Raw genomic sequence first — 21,214 nt, forward strand, 5'->3', positions numbered from 1 at the left:
ACTTGTTTTTTCTAGATTTTTCTGTGCTTTTCGGAGTTTCTTCACTTCCTGGTCCTTTTAGCTTAATTATTGCTCAAATCACCTCTATTCTTCACTCTTGGCTTCCTACATAACAAACTTCAACAATTAAGCTCAATTGATCATCTTTCAACATTCAAAACACCTAAAAACACACCAAAGTAGGGGTAAAATATATCCAATTACATATAATTTTAGCATATTATCAATAACTATATATATATATATATATATATATATATATATATATATATATATATATATATATCGGCTAGAAAAAGTAAACAGTCTGAGCGGCTACTTATGTAAACATCCCTGAGTTTTTTACACACTTGATCCTTTTTTAACTATTATTTAAAAAAAATAACATCATTTATTGTTTATTCCATAAAGAACACTTTTTTTTCATTATTAGCATATTACAAAAATTAAGCCCAACATTTAACTTCTTCACTCCATTTTTTAAAATCTAATGCATATGTGAATGCCACCTAAATTCAAGATGTATTGATTTATACGTCTTTTATACTTTGTATATCAAGTATCATTTTAATTCAAAATATATTTTTATGTATATATCAAGTATCATTTTAATTCAAAATATATTTTTATGTATATAATTTTGTATATTTATTTGTGAAGTGCCATCTTATTTTAAGATGTATTTTTAATGTATATTTCAAATATATTTTATATGTCAAGTGCCATTTTAATTCATGATGCATTTTTTATATATATGTTTTTCGTATATTTATATGCCATCTTAATTAAATTTAAGATATATATTTTTATGTATATTTCACATGTCTAAGTGTCATCTTATTGTTTATTCCATAAAGAGCACTTTTTTTCATTATTAGCATATTACAAAAATTAAGCCCAACATTTATCTTCTTCACTCCATTTTTTAAAATCTAATGCATATGTGAATGCCACCTAAATTCAAGATGTATTGATTTATACGTCTTTTATACTTTGTATATCAAGTATCATTTTAATTCAAAATATATTTTTATGTATATATCAAGTATCATTTTAATTCAAAATATATTTTTATGTATATAATTTTGTATATTTATTTGTGAAGTGCCATCTTATTTTAAGATATATTTTTAATGTATATTTCAAATATATTTTATATGTCAAGTGCCATTTTAATTCATGATGCATTTTTTATATATATGTTTTTCGTATATTTATATGCCATCTTAATTAAATTTAAGATATATATTTTTATGTATATTTCACATATCTAAGTGTCATCTTAATTGAATATGTATTTTTTATGTATATTATTTTATATATTTTATATGTGTTAATTCAATATATATATTTTTAAATACGTTTTATATATATTAACGTATATTATTATCGAAGTAAGATCTTTATGTTAAGAAAAGGAAGAAAGAAGGAAGAAAAAAACTTAATAAAGATAATTAAAAAGAAAACGAATGGAAAAAATTTAGAAAATATATTGGTTTCGGCAGAAAATAAAATTAAGAAGATGAAGAAAAAGAAGAAAAGCTAATAGATAAAGAGAAAAAAATATATATGATTTTTGTATAAAGAATTATTGACTTTCCATTCAAATTGCTTATGTTTAGAGATTAATAATAAATATTCCTATTTTAATGGAACTGTGTGCTACAAATATAAATATTTTCCTGCCACAACTGTAATATTAGATTTCATGCTACGAATTTGTTATATTTCTTTTAAATTGTGACAGTTATGTAAAGTTCCCAATTAAAATCAGTAAAATAGACCGTGCTAAGTTTCTCTCTGATCATGATTAATAATAATTGTGATTCTCTTGGAAAAAAAAAACTGATTAACAGGTAGTAAACTATTAGTTGCGGTAGATGCAACTATATCTATTCCATAATATATACTACTAGAGAAACTATTAACGTATCAACAACTAATAATTAGATTACCCATTTAGTATTCAGCCAACCGTATTCTATATAATAAATATTTAAACGAATAATAGAGAGGGTGTCACGACCCAAAATTTCACCTGTCGTGATGACGGCTATCTCAATACTAGGTAAGCCGGAAATCTCAATAATCCACCATATCTTTTAAATTTAAAAACAAATAATTAAATTCATCGGAAGAAATCTCACAATTTCAAATATAACACTCCCAAAATTCGGTGTCACTGAGTACATGAGCATCGAATATGAGTACAATGATTGACTGATAAAAACCACTGTCTGAAAATATAGAACAATATAATAACTGGAGGAAAGAGAGACAAGGTCAACGGACGCCAAGCAGCTACCTTGATAGTCTCCAACTGATAGTACTCTGAAATCTAACAATCTCCGTGTCCGAAAGTACCTGGATCTGCACACGAGGTGCAGAGTGTAGTATGAGTACAACTAACTCAATAAGTAACAAGACTAACCTCTGGGCTGAAAGAAATGATGAGCTCCGCAGGTACAGTCCAGTAAAAGTAATGGTACAGAAATGTAGGCATGCTTTCAAGTTCAACAGTTAAACTCAGTACAAGTGAAATAGATCAATACTATATGATATGAGGAATATGACATCTCAGTAGAAAGACCTCATGTAAATACTGGTCATAAATTATTCAGTCACTCGGTACCGTTTATGGCCAATCCAGCCCAGGGGTGTTCCAACCCGTATATAAATACACATCGACTAACAGTCAGTCACTCAGTACCGTATCAGGCCAATCCAGCCCTGGGATAATTTATCCCTATATATAAATGATACTGACAAGATTCATGTACAGATAACTCATTACAATATAAATAAGTAAGGCAAGTCTATGCCCTAAGAAAATCCATCCCAATTATATATATATGAAGTAAGTAAGGCAAGTCCATGCCCTGCGAAGTCCATCCCGAATATCGATGATCATCAACACTCACTGGGGGTGCGTACAGATTTCGGAGGGGCTCCTTCAGCCAAAGCATAATACAAAGCCAATATGGCCTACTGCAGGCGGGCAATCCAGATCGGTATAATAACAAAGCCTATAAGGCCTACTGCAAGCAGGCAGCCTCGATCCATAAAATAGTAAAGCCAATAAGGCATGTTGTGTTGCGTAGCTCAATCCCATAAATATCCTCACAATGGACAATTATTACTAAATGTGAAATGTATTTATTTTTTGAACAAATAATTCAACAACAACACGACCCCATGGGTCCTAAAATATCGGCACGTAGCCTAAACACGATATTTATCACAAGCCTCGGCTCAATTCCTCTAACACGTGCCACATGTTCAGATAATAATATGATTTTTAAATTTTACAACTTCACAGGATTTATTCAAGATAATTTCTGTGGTGCACGTCTACATGTTCGTCACATATCGTGTGAGCCACCTTCAACAATTTATATCATACCAAACTCGGGGATTCATGCCCTCAGAACCAAGTTTAGAATTGTTACTTACCTCAAATCGTGTAATTCTTTACTCCGCTATGCCTTTGCCTCGTGAATTGGCCTCCAAACACCTCGAATCTATCCACAATTAATTCGATTCAGTCAATAAAATTTATTGGAATTATTTCCATAAGAAAATACTAATTTCCCATAAAAATCCGAAATTTAGCTCAAACATTGCCCGTGGGGCCCGCATCTCGGAACCCGACAAAAGTTATAAAATCTGGAAGCCCATTCAACCACGAGTCTAACCATACAAATTTCACTAAATTCCGACATCAACTCGACCCTCAAATCTTCAATTAAAGTCATTGCAGATTTTTACCATTTTCAACCCAATCTTTACCCATTTGAACTCAACACTCTTTCCATAAACCTTATTGATATGTATAAATAATAGTCTTACACCCATGAATTATACTCTTAATCACCCATCATTACCCAAACTCGAAATTGAAGATTATGGGTTAGAACCTTACCTCTTTGATGAAGAACTTAAGGGATTTCTTGTTGGATTTCAAGGCTTGGACAAGAATTTGATGAACAAGACACTTTATCTACTTCCTCTCTCTGGAACACTCTCACTTCTCTCTAAAATCATTAGATAATTGCCCCAAAATATGCCCCAAAACCTATTTATCAAAATGGGGTCGGGTTATGAAAATAGAAAAATTACCCCTCCGAAAACAGGTATGCGGTCGCACAATGGACCGCACAATGGGTATATGGGTCGCACAATGGACCGCAAAATTGCTGCTGAAAATTGGGCTGCACTGGGCATATCGGCGACTATTTTGCGGTCGCACAATGTGTCATTATGCGATCGCATTATGATTCTGCGGTCGCACATCTAACTGCAGAAATGTATTTTTTCAGCCTTTGGTAATTTAGTCATAACTTCTTGTACGAATATTTCAAATGACAAACTGTTTGAAGCATTGGAAACTAGGCACATAGACCTTTCTTTTGATAGGTAACACATCTTATAACTCTTCATATCAAAAGAGTTATGCTCATTTGAAGTTAGGTTTTGTGCGAACTCACTTGAAATTTTAGTCTTATGAAATTTCCATCTTCTACATTCGATGCCGAAACCTATCGAATCAAGTCCGATTGACTTCAAATTTTTCACATAAGTCATAAATGACATAACGGAACTATAAAAATTTTCGGAACTGAATTCCGACTCCGATATCAAAAAGTCAACCCCGTGGTCAAACTTCCCAAAAATTCAACTTTCGACATTTCAAGCCTAATTCCACTACGGACCTCAAAAAAAATATTTTCGGACACGCTCCTAAGTCCAAAATCACCATACGTAACTATTAGAATCATTAGAATTAAATTCCGAGGCCGTTTATATATAATTCAATATTCGGTCAACTTTTTCAACTTAAACTTCCAACATGAAAATTCATTCTTCCGAGCTAACTCTGAAATACCTTAAAACCAAAACCGACAATTCACACAAGTCATAATACCTCATAGGAAGTTATTCAAGACTTCAAATAGTTGAAAGAAACGTAAATGCTCAAAATGACCGGTCGGGTCGTTACAATCTCCCCCACATAAACATACGTTCGTCCTCGAACATTCCAAGAGTTGTTCTTAACTTTCAAATCTCTATTCCACCTTGCCACTTACATACCCGGGGGTGATCTCACGTCACCCTATTCTATATAGGCCTCACCACACAATATAACTGAAAATCATTAATTTAACATTAGCCCAAAAACCTTGGAGCCAACTTTCTAACATCCAGAATTCTTTTCAAGATCTAAATCTTACACACCGTATAAGTCGGAACAAGCTGTATCAAGCCATAGCCATAAACCCAGATATAATCACATTACATACTACACAACTCATACGCTCGCAATACCATTCTCGATCAGAATCACAGTAATTACTCCAAACCAACCAAGTACAAGTATTAAAACCCCGCATTCAATAGAACCTCATTTCAAAACCTTCGTGCACTGCCAATGATGAAAAAAATAATCCAAAACTCATAACCACTCATCAGATCAACTAACCATGGAGCTCTTCCGCCCCAACCAGAATCAAAATCACTTTCTAAGTCGTATCAATATTATACTCCTGAATATACCGTAATCAAACCTGATAGTACCCATTCTAGGTCCAATGACCTTATATTATTAAACACAACTATCCTATTGACATGCCACACCAATACAACTCAATCCACAACTGCGCAACCTCGTACCCAAAATGGAAGATGTCTCCAAGTAAAGAACTGTATTGTAAGTTCAACAAGCACCGCCACAACTGTGATGCTATAAGCTTATTATATATAGTGGAATCAAGACACACAAATTTAATAACAGTAACCAGCTCTTCTAGAGCTCACATTAATATCACTCGCACGGATAACTCACGTGCTATAGTATTAATATTTGGACCCGCACGGATAACTCTCGTGCCAATAATATCAGTATATGGATCCGCACGGACAACTCACGTGCTAATAACATAATCCGCCTGGCATGGTCACATGCCTTTAATTCAAGGATAACATACGGGAGCAATCAAATAATTACACATGAACCATAGTAACTGATCACAACTCCAGCACTCGCATGGTTATCACATCCTTCATGTACGATCATCCCACTAGTAATATTCCCATAATTCCTCCGTGCCATATAGCAATAATTTGAATATCAGCAATTTATCAACCAGGTGAGTACTGCAACCAATGAGCATTCGTAAGTCAAAACACAATGCGCCTTTTGAAATGCGCACCCTTCTCAGGGATTACCGAGCAGTTATAACATTAATCTAATTATCTGAAATTGACCATTCTGTCTAAAATTCATGATCTTCCTTTCAAGAATGAACTTCCACCTTGTACATGTAAATCTTAATCCCGCACTATACACCATATCTATCATGCCATCATGTGACAAGCACGAGAATCTCATTATCAACTATGGGTAACCAGCAAATTACATACTCGGTCATTCAGTAACCTTCATCTTTCTTCCTTACAGGAGGAATTCATAATACACAACACGTTCCCTACACTAGTAGAATATATCCGGTTCAACCCATGGTAGAGACCATTAAGAATATTTTGAAATCCATTTGCACATAACTAAGCTATCAGAACTAAATTCCTCTAACTCGACCAGACTACGTAGGTCACCAAAACCCAAGAATATTGCCACCAAAATATCTGTAGAGTTTCACCACATCATAATTACCCTTATAAATACCGCAACTGAAACACCTACTCTGAAAATACCTTATTTGAGTCTAAGGCCGTTTCATTTACCTTCCTGATACTGAAATATAAAATCCATAATGATATACGAAAATTCCACAAGTCTCGACACCATCCAAATTAAATCTCAGATTTTAGCCATAAACAAATCCGCCAAAAATTCTCAATTGTTACATATTAATCTCGAATCCATTAGAACTTTCTCGAGAGTCACCCCCTTTGTTCAAATCCATATTACACCGCCCAAATGGGCCAAAAGACATGTGCCCCATTAGCATAACAATACTCAAGGAAGTAACTCTACTTTAATACCACCTATCAAATTCATACTCCGTGCGCACTACATCATTCAACAATAACAACCCACTCATCCCACGATTTTTATATACTCATAAAGCGCAATATAACCCGTATCCAGAAATTTCCTTACTCGAGTCATTCTCGAACTCCACCTCTGCAAGTCATCACTGATTCCGAAGTATACTTCAGAACAAAACAAAATAAATTTGACACATAACCATGAATTGAATTGTCAATAGCAGGCTCCCCCACTTGGCTCAAAGTCATAGATTAAAATACTTGATAACTCACAATACCCATACTTTATTATTGCCTTAATACCGCAATCAGTTCAACAAAAATTCTTCTCAAGCTCAAGACACACCAACCATAAAATACCTCAATCATCCGGTAATCTCGCATTCATTCTCTTAACACTCAAGTCAACTTTCTCAACCATATTCAAATTCGAGTCTCAACACATACACCCCGCTGGCAGAAAAGAAACATTTTATTCACATGATAAGGACCACACCTACATAAATTACTCTGCATGAGATAATCCACCTGCTTAGTCTCAAATTGACATCTTGTTATACCCTTTCGCAGCCACAATTACTATGAAATCACTTAATCTGTCTGAGTCCAAACTCATTAACCAGACACGAGAATTTAATTTCCCCCAAAATTTAACAACGTGAAAGATCTTTCAAAACATTCACACTCGAGATTGTACGTCACATCAAAATGAAAATAAAGCACCCAATGGCCTTCCTTTACATTTCAAGGAAACACTTCTCGTCACATTCAAATCGTCTTAACACATCCCGCAGTTACATCATACTCATCACAAAGCCATTCCACCGTTCATCGAGCCACAAATTCCACTCATAGGGACATTACCGGACATATGAGTCCAAATGTACAGGTTACAACCGAAGCTATCGAGCCTAAGCTGCAGTCTAAACCTGACCTCAAGTCCTCCAGACTGGCCCATCACCAAAACACAGAATACACATCTTGAACCTCGTTCATAAAATCATAAGCCGGCGATGCACAGCTGATACCGAGCGCTCATGTGCGCATACGAATGCGTGGAAGGAATTCAAAGAGTTATGTTTCAAGCTGAATCAATTCCGTACGATAGAAAACAAGAAAGTGAATTTTTTCCTAAGGTTTTGGCAGCCTCTTGAAGATAAGTACAAACGTCTCCGTATTGATCCGCAAGACTCTACTAAACCTGCTCATGACTCGTGAGACCTATGTTACCTAGGCTCTGATACTAATTTGTCATGATCCAAAATATCACCTGTCGTGATGGCGCTTATCTCAATATTAGGTAAGCCGAAAATCTCAATAATCCACCATATCTTTTAAATTTGAAAATAAATAATTAAATTCATCGGAAGAAATCTCACAATTTCAAATATATCACTCCCAAAATTCGGTGTCACTGAGTACATGAGCATTTAATATGAGTACAATGATTGACTGATAAAAACCACTGTCTAAAAATATAGAACAGTACAATAACTGAAGGAAAGAGAGACAAGGTCAGCGGATGCCAAGCAGCTACCTTGATAGTCTCCAACTGATAGTACTCTAAAATCTAACAATCTCCGTGTCCGAAAGTACCTGGATCTGCACACGAGGTGCAGGGTGTAGTATGAGTACAACTAACTCAATAAGTAACAAGACTAACCTCTGAGCTGAAAGAAATGATGAGCTCTGCAGGTAAATTCTAGTAAAAGTAATGGTACAGAAATGTAGGCATGCTTTCAAGTTCAACAGTTAAACTCATTACAAGTGAAATAGATCAATACTGCATGATATGAGGAATATGACATCTCAGTAGAAAGACCTCATGTAAATACTGGTCACAAGCTATCCGGTCACTCGGTACCGTTTATGGACAATCCAGCCCAGGGGTGTTCCAACCCGTATATAAATACACATCGACTGACAGTCAGTCACTCAGTACCGTATAAGGCCAATCCAGCCCTAGGATAATTTATCCCTATATATAAATGATACTGACAAGATCCATATCCAGATAACTCATTACAATACAAATAAGTAAGGCAAGTCCATGACCTGTGAAAATTCATATATATATATATATATATATATATATATATATATATATATATATATATATATATATATATATATATATATAAGCAGTAAGTAAGGCAAGTCCATGCTCTGGGAAGTCCATCCCGAATATCGATGATCATCTACACTCACTTGAGGTGTGTACAGACTCCGTATGGGCTCCTTCAATCCAAGCGTAATACAAAGCCAATATGGCCTACTGCAGGCGGGCAGTCCCGATCTGTATAATAACAAATCCTATAAGGCTTGCTGCAGGCGGACAGCCCCGATCCATAAAATAGTAAAGCTAATAAGGCTTGCTGTGTTGCGCAGCTCAATCCCATAAATATCATTACAATGGACAATTATTACTAAGTGTGAAATGTATTTTTTTTTTGAACAGTTAATTCAACGACAACACGACCCCATGAGTCCTAAAATATCGGCACGTAGCCTAAACACGATATTTATCACAAGCCCCGGCTCAATTCCTCTAACACGTGCCACATGTTCAGATAATAACATGATTCTTAAATTTTACAACTTCACATGATTTATTCAAAACAATTTCTGTGGTGCACGTCTACATGTTCGTAACTTATCGTATGAGTCACCTTCAACAATTTATATCATACCAAACTCGGGGATTCATACCCACGGAACCAAGTTTAGAAGTGTTACTTACCTCAAACCGTGGAATTCTTTACTCTGTTATGCCTTTGCCTCATGAATTGGCCTCCAAACGCCTCGAATCTATCCACAATTAATTCGATTCAGTCAATAAAATTTATTGGAATTAATTCCATAAGAAAATACTAATTTCACATAAAAATCCGAAATTTAGCTCAAATATTATCCGTGGAGCCCACATATCGGAATCCAACAAAAGTTACAAAATCTGGAAGCTCATTCAACCACGAGTCTAACCATACAAATTTCACTAAAGTCCGACATCAACTTAACCCTCAAATCTTCAATTAAAGTCATTGAAGATTTTTACCATTTTCAACCCAATCTTTACCCATTTGAACTCAACACTCTTTCCATAAACCTTATTGATACGTATAAATAATACTCTTACACCCATGAATCATACTCTTAATCACCCATCATTAGCCAAACTCGAAATTGAAGATTATGGGTTAGAACCTTACCTCTTTGATGAAGAACTTGAGGGATTTCTTGTTGGATTTCAAGGCTTGGACAAGAATTTGATGAACAAGACACTTTATCTACTTCCTCTCTCTAGAACACTCCCACTTCTCTCTAAAATCATCAGATAATTACCCCAAAATATGCTCCAAAACCTATTTATCAAAATGGGGTCGGGTTATGAAAATAGAAAAATTACCCCTCCGAAAACAGGTATGCGGTCGCACAATAGACCGCACAATGGGTATGCGGGTCGCACAATGGACCGCAAAATTACTGCCGAAAATTGGGCTGCGCTGGGCATATCGGCGACCACTTTGCGGTCGCACAATGTGTCATTATGCGATCGCATAATGATTCTGCGGTCGCACATCTGACCGCAGAATCAGATTTTTTTAGCCTTTGGTAATTTAGTCATAACTTCTTGTAGAAATGTCCAAATGACGAACGGTTTGAAGCGTTTGAAACTAGACACATAGTTCTTTCTTTTAATTGGTAACACATCTTATAACTCTTCATATCAAGAGAGGTATGCTCGTTTGAAATTAGGTATTGTGCGAACTCAATTGAAATTTTAGTCTTATGAAATTTCCAACTTCTATATTCGATGCCGATACCAACGAATCAAGTCCGATTGACCTCAAATTTTGCACACAAGTTATAAATGACATAACGGAGCTATAAAAATTTTCGGAACTGAATTCCGACTCCGATATCAAAAAGTCAACCTCGTGGTCAAACTTCCCAAAAATTCAACTTTCGGCATTTCAAGCCTAATTCCACTACGGACCTCAAAAAAAAAAAAAATCGGACACGCTCCTAAGTCCAAAATCACCATACGGAGCTATTGAAATCATCAGAATTAAATTTCGAGGTCACACATAATTCAATATCCGGTCAACTTTTCCAACTTAAGCTTCTGACATGAAAATTCATTCTTCCAAGCTAACTCCGAAATACCTTAAAACCAAAACCGACAATTCACACAAGTCATAATATCTCGTAGGAAGTTATTCAAGATTTCAAATAGTTGAAAGGAACGTAAATGCTCAAAACGAGTGGTGGGGTCGTTGCAGAGGGATTCCCAAATCCAAACAGAAATTCTTTTGATGAATGAAACGTTATTCTTATCGTGCATAAAAACAAAATAGATTTCTCAGACTTTAAAATTATTTTGAAAAACTGACGTGCGTACTGGTTTCTATGGAGGGTTCTCAATGCAATTATTATACGTTAAACATGCATGCATGACTTTGCTCATAATAATGTTGTAGACATTTCAACGTTCCTTGTATATACATGAAAAGTCTTTTATTCTTTGTTTCCTTTAGATTTGAGAAATCGGAAATGTGTTAGGTTAGAACTGGCGTAATCGGTAAAGTTGCCGCTATGTGATCAGAAGATCACGGGTTCTAGTCGTGAAAATAATCTCTTACAGAAATATAAGATAAGGCTGCGTACAATATACTCTTGTGATCTGACCTTTTCCCGGACCCGCGTATAGCAGGAGCTTAGTGTATCGGGCTGCTTTTTTGTTGGTTTGAACTTAGAAGATATTTGACTACTCAACCAACTCTCTGAGGTTCCAAACCACAAGGGTAAATTACTAAATTTGAACCTTTTCCATATATAATAGGAGTACTTGTTTGTGAGTGTTTAAGGGCAATTTCGAAAGACAAAATTGTAACGGCGAGAACATGAAAGGCAATGTTAGATTATTTTTTAGTTCAAACAAATAAAGCTAGCACCCTTCTCAACAGGTTATATATATTCTAATGATTATAGGAAAGTTTATTTCCATTGGCAGTTGTTAAGCCGTCAAAGCAGTGACTATGTAACTTTAAAGTGTTACTATCAAAAGTCGGGGTGAAATGAATAGGATCTTCACCCTTAATAAGAGGTCTCGGGTTGGAGTCCTGAATATATAAATACTTATATGGAACGTTTTTCCGTTTAATGGACCTTAAAAATATCGATATTGAACAAGCAGACATCGGGTGAAAAATATATTTAAAAAAAAATATAAATTCATAGTGCCTAACTTCCAATTGCCATAGACCAAGTCAAAATTGGAAGTCATTCTTATCCTTTTACTATTTTCGTGTTCTTGGTTTTATTTTTGTTTTTTAATTTTATCATAAACATCACTATCCAATCTGAATTCAAAATTTCTTAGTACTGAGAGGAAAGCTCATATATAATTATAGGCCCAACCTCTTTGAATTATTTTTCTTTCCCAGCAAGATGACCCTACTCCAACCTGAAAAGCAGCCACAAAATTTGAAAGAGAAAAGAAAACAGGTAGTGGTGGAAGAAAGTTGGCTAGATTACTCATATTAAATTAATATTATAGCCTAATTATCTAATTCTGCCCAATAAGAGTTTAATTTAGTTATCACCAAAGGATATAGTGGAACGGTCGAGATCCATCAATATTTAACTAGAGTTATCGGGTTTGAATTCTGAGAATTAAATTTTTTTTTAGAAGGAAGCGCTTTACCTGCTTATTAATGAACCTATTAAACACGAATCTGAATTCGTTGGGCATGTTGTTTCAGATATCAGATTGTAACAATTTCTACCCAAAAATTCGTTATATACCGATGGCAACTTAGAAAAAACTTTCTTTCCTCTCACTTGGGGTCAAAAGTCAAAAACATTTGGTTTTTTTTTTTTTGGTTTTTTTTTTTTTTTTTTTACATTGACTAGCTAGTAGCAATAAGGGACTTGGAAAACCGAGTGAACTTTGACAAGCACTATAGTTAAGACCTAACCTCATACACATTTAATGTTACTAGCCAATTAAATTCCCAAATTTTAGCCAATAAAGATTATTAAAAATTATTTAATTTGATAATAAACAAATAACAAAAAGAAGTAGCATTGGAAGAATTGCTATACACTCTATAAATAAAGGGTTGATAAGCCTTCGTTCTCTACATAAACAAAAAACAAAAAAATCGATGAGTATTGAAAACAGACTATAGCTCTTATTATCGGTAATTATATACATATAGTAGTAGAATTAATACGCAAGTTGTCCCAAGTTCTAGTTTCGGCCTTGTGTACAAACTTGTATGTATTAAAGGATATAATTTAGTGGTCAATAAAATAGAATGAAATTATCATAGGAGATTAGGGTTCGAATCTCAGCATAGACAAAAACATTACAAAGTTACTAAGTACATACCTTTGTGGTGGGATAGCAGGTATTTTGATAAAATACGAAGTATTCGTGAGTTAATTATCTGAATACTATCATTACGTTATTGCAAAAAAAAAAAAAAAAAAAAAAGGACACATATTCACAAATTACATATTTGTGAAGCCACAATAAATTAAAATATAACGCAATTCCTGAACAAGATGAATGTTTATGGCCATTATGAGAACTATAGTAGTTAAGGGCAATGATAATGAAATATTTTTCATTAATTAGATCTAACAAATGTCCCCTTAGAATGTTATTTGGTTTACCAAACAGCACTATTTCTGGAAGTGTCATTAAATATTTTGAATAAAAATTTTCACATATTTTCAAATCAAAGATGAAGCCATCAAATCAAGAATGATGAATTATTGAAGCATAATTGTTTGGATTCAAGATTAAGCAAACCATATAGTATAATTGTTATACAATTGGAAATTCTACTTTAGCTTTGCTACCAATTCTTCAATTGTAATTATGAGATACAACAGTTGCATCTACCAATTCCATTTTACTTACTTACAAAGTATAATAATCACGTTGAATAAATATTGTGAAATCAAAAGGTATAATAGTTGAAAATCATTCTTCTTGTTTTAAAGTTTTCTTTTTAAAATTTTCAAAAGATATAAAATAGTATACTCCATCTAATTAAAACAAAGACCACATGCTCAAATTTTATTTTATTTTTAATAAAGGAAAAAAAAGTGATGGGAGAACTTACAAGAAAAGGAAGTTGAACAATAAAATCACTTAACTCTAAAGGAACAGTTGTAAGTTGCAACAAATTCCAATTGTAACTATATCCTAATCTTTCAGCACGCAAAGACGGATTCAGAATTTAAAATTTGTAGGTTCCTACAATTATTTCAAATTAATATATAATAAAATTAAATTCATAGTCAGATATTTATAGATATTTAATGAATTTCTTAATTCGTATATACAATTTGAGAAAAAATTATTAAATTTACGTGAATCCATATATTACCAGGGCCGGCTGGAGCCTAAGGCCACTAAGGCAATGGCCTTAGGCCCCCAAAATCTATAAATAATATATATAATATTTAATAATTATGCAATATTGATAGATTTTTTAAATCATTTGGTTAAAATAGTTATAGCTAAAAGTTATACACATCTTAAATTGTAGATACTTGTTATTTCCTGTCTTTAATTCGTCCCAACTTAAATTGATCTTCTTACACTGTTAGTTTATAAAAAAAATCTTAATTTTTTGAGTGCCTTTTTAGATATTTTTCAAGCTACTTTGATAAGCAACTATTAAAATTCATCCTTAACATTGAATGAATCTTGAGACATAGCAGTTACTACAATATTATTTGTTTCAACTTATATTTAGAATTAAAAGTGCTAAGAGACATTGTATATGTAGAAGAATACTCTAATTGAAAACTCAATCAGGTAAAAAGTGTTAATTCAATTACCGTTACCAATTTCTATATCACTTACCTCGGTTGAAAAAGTTTTTCAAAACTAAATCAGTAAAGTTTAACATAATAACACAAGAGAGATTAAACAAATTGGTTAGACATTGACAATAATTAAAACTGATTATATCATCTTTAGATTTCGATAAATTATAAGAGTACAAAAAAAATTAAGACCTCATTTTTTTATTTTCGCATTAGGCCCGTATATTACATACTAGATCCGCAACTGCCAACAGCCCAACACTTCAAAAGTGATAAGGGTACAGGATAAAAAGGAAGGAAGTTTTGATATCCTTATCTCAAAGACTGAAACAAGTTAAAATAAATTAAAGGTAGTATGGGGATTCAGGTTTTTAAGAAATGAAAAAAAGTGAAGAGATCTTTTAGTATTTTCTCTATGTTAAAGTAGCCAGACAAGAAAATTTTAGAGGTTTGCGTCCTCTTGAAGTATTCTACTAATTAGGTGTCACTTACCTCATTTTCAAATGATAGCGGAGTTAAAAATATTATGTGATTTAATTTCATTTTATCTCAGAAATATTCGGTACATGTCATGATGGGATCAGAGGAAACAAATATTCAATAAAATAGTCAAGATGCGCACAAGCTAACCCGAATATTATTATCATAAAAAAAAACTAGTCGATATTATTTCTTCCTCCAAAATAGAAATCACTACTTAAAATGCGCGCAAGTTAACTCCAACATCACCTTTTATTTATTCAATACAGTTATTAGTTGGAAGACTGATCCAATAAGGAACACTTACACTTTGTCATTACTTGGTGAGTAGTTTTAGTAAGACTTTTATATAAGTAAATCAATTAATAGATATGACAGATTTAATTTGTTCATGATTCTATAGTACAGTTGTGTTTTCTTTGTCTCCTTCAAATGTTTGTTATACAGTTTTGTTTATATTGATTTGTAGTTACTGAGCTTTTCAATATTCATTCCACCTCTTTCATATGGCATATGGCAATATTTAAATTTCTATTTCATCGGTTCAAATAAGACGAAACTAGAGAGACGAGTTCTTGACCTATACATTTAGTTAGTTATTACTCCAAATCATCTTTCTATGACATCTTACCTGACTTGAATGAGTCCCTTTTTTATGTGTTTCACTCACATTTTGATAATTATGTTGGGATTGAAAATGACATAGCGTTCCTGATAGAAAATGACAGCTCTTTCAGAAAATAAACTTATTTAACTTTTTTTTTCCAAAAAAGTCCCGTTCTAACCGCCCGATGAGTCATCTACTTAAAAGAACCCTCTTTGTCGTCCGCCCTTCCTTGAATTATTCGTTCATGCAATACTTATTAATTATAAAGCACAAAATTCATTTCGACCCGTCATAGTTCTTAATCATTTCATGGCACCCGACGTCATTGAACCATCTATGATGGGGGGAGCTAATGCACAACATAGCTTTTTTTTTTTCTTTTTTTTTTTTAGTAAAAAGCTCGACCAGCGAAAAAAAGTATTTGGCCGAAGCCAAAAAGAAGGTGACCCAACTTATCCGTTTTAACATATATATCTTCACTTTGGGGGGGGGGGGGGGGGTAAGTTTTTCAAAAGAGCGAAGAGTATAAGGCTATAAGCTTATAGACAACAGACACACAATAAAATAAAATAAAATTACAAAGGAAAGAGACTCCTAAAAGCCTATTTCACAAGCCAATAGACAAACTAGTATTATTTTTTCATAAACAATTAAAAGGTAAGAACTTAATAACGAAAAACACGTATCTTAACAACCTCAAAAGAAAAATAGGAAAAGAAAAGAGAGGTGCTTAATTATCTAAACTTTCAAAAAAAAAAAGGACAAGATAAGAATGAATAATAAAAAAAGGTGATTAGAGTGATGACTAATTGGAACCATAATTTAGTACACAAATAGTTTGAACAGTCTCCAAGATTTAATAATTGTCGCAATCTCCAATTTCCATGACAACTTCCTAAAAGTTCTATTCCATAAAAAAAATAACCATTGGGGAAAATAAACAAATACCTAACGCACAAGACACGCTCTCTTCTTCTTATTCCCAAAAGAGAGCTGACTTTTCTTTTGAAGAATATAGACTTAAAACTAACCAACCAACAAATAAATAAATACCATCAAAGTGAGCGATAAGTACTTCTTTATTTTTAATTAAAGAACTCGGATTGAAAAACTAGACATAGAGTCGTCTTTGGTATGCATACTTTATCCCACTCTCCCCACCAAAGTGGAAATTTGTGGGATGCGATGGGTCTCTTGGTATTACACCTCGACATGGTCGGCCATACGGCCACGGGCATAAATCGCGTCCTCGTCGGCTATCGTTGATTGTTTTGGTCATAAATTTGGAGTTTTTTTAGCGGGTTATCTCCTCTCTTGTGATCTTGTCTAAAAGAACGAAAGGGAAGCCCGGGATCAAAGTGAGTTCATTGTTGCCTGTATAGACACCATTAGAATTAGGCGAGATACAAAGAGGGTACCGGATAGCGGATTGGAAACCAAAAATTTTTTTTAAAAAAAAAGTAAAATTAATGAAACCACATTTAACCATTTTTATGAGTACACAACAACCTTATTTTTCTTGATCATTTGATCAAAAATCCAAATAATCAACGGCCAATAACAAAAGAAGGATAACTGGGACCTACATTAGACAATGAATTTATAAAAAGCTTAGCTTGTGTTCAGACTTAGCAAGACCTCAAAAAAGAGAAGAAAAGAAAAAGATCAAAAGGAAACACAACAAGATTCAATTTTTTTGAGACCCAACACCCTCCAATTCCACTTTTCTTCTTCATTTTCCATTTCTGGACCAAAAATCTTCGAAAAATATTCAAAACCCATCTCTAAAATCTTCCAATCTTCAATACCCAGATCATAGATTTTTTAAAATTTGGATATTTTCTTCTATATTTCTCTCTAACCACCATTTTCCTCTGTTTTTTTTCTTCTTTGTGATCATCATTATGATAGGTGTCTTTTCCACGTGATTTGGCATTTGAGGCTGTGTCCTCTTAATTGTATAGAGTCTTGAATTCAAAATTTCAGTATAATTAATTGTTTGTTCTTAAAAACTCCTCTTTGATTACTACCTACTTTAATCCTTTTCTTGAAGTTATTGCTTCTATATCCTTATTTTCTCTGTTTGAATATTTTCCAAGTTAGGTGCTTTCAAATTCAACTTTGGATTTCAAGTCCCCTGTTTTTACTTGACTCATAGTATCAGATACTGATATTTGATTGATGGGGATTCAGAAAGACAGGGTGAAATTCAATGTTGGTGGTAGAATTTTCGAAACTACAGCTACAACTTTGGCAAATGCTGGCCGGAATTCGCTCTTTGGAGCCATGTTTGATGATGATTGGAACCTAAATTCTGATGCCACAAACACTGAACACTTCATTGATAGGAACCCTGATTGTTTCTCAGTCCTTCTTGACCTACTCAGAACAGGAGAGCTTTATATACCACAAAATCTTCCTGAAAAGTTGTTATACAGAGAGGCTATGTATTATGGTCTTTTAGACCATGTCAGGTCAGCTAAGTGGGGTCCATTTGATGGAAACAGACTCGGGCTGGCCAGGTCAGTAACTGGCCAGGCTCCGGGTGATGGCACAGCCATCCGGGCTGGCCCGGATGGCGGGTGCTGTGTGGCTCATGGTAGTATGGTTCATGTCTATGATTGGATGTTAGAAGAGCACCCTGCAATTAATCTTGATTACCAAAGGGTGAATGATGCCGGTTGGATTGATTCTGAGAACATAGTGTTAAGTGCTTGTGAAAGATTAGGTAAAGGGGATGGAGGCATGGGTTTGTTTAGTGCATCTACTGGGGAGCTAAGGTACAAATTTCATGTCAAACATGAAAACCAAGTGAAAAGTTATACAGCTGGTGCATTGAGTTTTAGCTCAGATTATAAGTTGTTCTCTAGTTGTAAAGGTAGAAGCAATGAGTATGGTATTGGTGTATGGGACCAAGTTACTGGAAAACAGATAGATTTTTTCTATGAGCCACCTGGTTGGTCTCTTGGTGATGCTGACAAGTTACAATGGTTACATGGTACTAACTGTTTGTTGGTTGCTACTTTGTTTCCAAGGAAGGATAATTGTTACATTAGTTTGTTGGATTTTAGGGACAAGAGTATGGTTTGGTCATGGTCTGATGTAGGTGCGCCTATAACGGATGAGAGAAGAGTTAGGGACGCGATAGCAATGGAGGAAACAAGCTCCATTTGTGTGGTGAATGAGTATGAAGATTTGGGGTTTATGGATTTGAGGAGGAGTGCAGGAAGTGTAAGGTGGAGTTCAAGAAGCAGGTTGATGAAGGGGAAAATGCCAGATGAGCCGTGTTATCCCAAACTGGCATTGCATGAGGGGCAATTGTTCTCGTCGATGAACGATTGCATTTCTGTGTTCTGTGGCCCTGATTATGTTCTTACATCAAGGCTTCGACGTAGCTATGGTGGTTCAATTTGTGATTTCTCAATTGGTGGTGATCGTCTTTTCGCTCTTCATAGTGAAGAAAATGTATTTGATATATGGGAGACTCCTCCTCCACCAATTGTATAACAATAGCAACAAACCCAGTGAAATCCCACATGTGGAGTCTAACGAGGATAGTGTGTACGCAAATCTTACCCCTACCTTGAGAAAGTAGAGAAATTGTGTCCGACAGACCTCCACCAATTTTATGATATTTATGTTTTGTTATCTGTAAAGGAGTGGTTTTTGTTCTCTTTTATTCTTCAGATTGTTAAGAGTGATGAATCAAGAAACTACAACAGATGCTTTTAGGATAGAGAAACTAAGTAGAAATCAGTGTGTAATACTATTTAGATTTGTGAGTTTGTGTATACATTTGAAACTGACATACATATTAAGGAAACTGATTGCTTAACAATCAATATTTCAACTTTACCTTTGCCTTGCTTCTAATAGATGCATTCTTTCAATTTTTAATGCACCTGTCAGTAGATATATTCAATTTCAGGCTAAACTGAAAACTTCAATTCATTTTTGTTATCTTCATTGGACCACCTTATGATAAAGTACTACCAAATCTCTTTTGCATAAACCCTATCCAACAACCTTCTTTTGACCTAAGCTTTAACAAAGATTATTCTTCTTTATGTAGTTGTACAATACAGTGTAACTTAAAGTTACTAGCAAGATTCCAGATTTCCCACACTTAAAAGAATTGGGGGGTGGGGGTGGGGGGGTATACCATTAGCATGTGAGCAGTTGTAACTACTTAGCCAGACTGCAGATTATTTATTAGTGATTCATCTAAAGAAAAGGAGGTTAAAGTTTTTGCTTTGTTTTTCCGGATCAGAGGGTATTTCAGTCTCTGTTGATCTGTTCTTTGAAACATAAGGGCATCTTTTTCTCTCTTTCTTTGTTTTTCTAAAAGGAGCCTTGGTATAACTGGTAAAGTTATCGCCATGTGACCGGAAAGTCACGAGTTCGAGCCGTGGAAACAACCTCTTGCAGAAATATAGGATAAGACTGCGAACAATAAACCTTTGTGGTCCGGCACTTCCCCGAACCCCGCACATAGTGGGAGCTGGGTGCACTAGGCTGCCCTTTTTTGATTTTTACATGGTTCAGCTTGCACGCACCTTGACTATTTCATATGATATTTGCTATTTCCCACCAACACGCAAGTACCAGGTAATTCTACCCACTAATGCTTAAGCGAATGAAAAAAAATCACTTAAAGTTTGTTTTTGCCGTGAATTGGATTCTGATTTCCCAGGATTTTTATCCTTCATTAACCGTTAGGTTACACCCACATATGCTAAGAACATCTTTTTCCTCTTTTGCAGTTAAAAGAGGATAGCTGGAACTGTAGCATAAAAAAGGGGGAGGTTACTGTAAAAACAGATCATATCAACAAATGCTGACTCTTGCCTTTTAGTCTCTGCCATTATTTGTTTAATGTAACCACTAATCACTTCTTTATGATTAATAATATTCATCGAATGGCACGCCGCTACAAAATTTTCAAAATTATATTAATGCATATCATTAAATTAAGTTCAAACTTCTATAATAGGAGCAAATCCCCATTTAAGAAACCCCACAAACAAAATGAAAATTCCTGCACTCTTTTGACTTTCGCCTGCTTATTTCAAGTTTCAACGACAATCTAGAAAAGCATTATCTCAAAACAAGGATCATTAAACAAAACAACTCCTAATATTGTTTAATGTATGATTCCTCCTGTTTAAGACAATACTTTAATGTAAGTAAATCAGATTTACAACCTGTTAGCATGAGGTTTAGATGTCCAAAATGCAAAATAACAATAGACAGATAACTCAATAACAA

General features: G+C 34.3%; 1 protein-coding gene across 1 annotated transcript; it reads left to right on the plus strand.

Annotated features, from left to right (window-relative positions):
* The first annotated feature begins 17,596 nt into the window (after positions 1 to 17,596).
* LOC104090667 (BTB/POZ domain-containing protein At2g24240) lies at positions 17,597 to 19,801 on the plus strand. The gene has a single exon (XM_009595828.4). The coding sequence runs from the start codon at positions 18,128 to 18,130 to the stop codon at positions 19,451 to 19,453; it is 1,326 nt and encodes a 441-aa protein (XP_009594123.1). The 5' UTR covers positions 17,597 to 18,127; the 3' UTR covers positions 19,454 to 19,801.
* The last annotated feature ends 1,413 nt before the right edge of the window (positions 19,802 to 21,214 follow it).

This window comes from Nicotiana tomentosiformis, chromosome 11 (assembly GCF_000390325.3).
Source record: "Nicotiana tomentosiformis chromosome 11, ASM39032v3, whole genome shotgun sequence".
Taxonomy (NCBI): domain Eukaryota; kingdom Viridiplantae; phylum Streptophyta; class Magnoliopsida; order Solanales; family Solanaceae; genus Nicotiana; species Nicotiana tomentosiformis.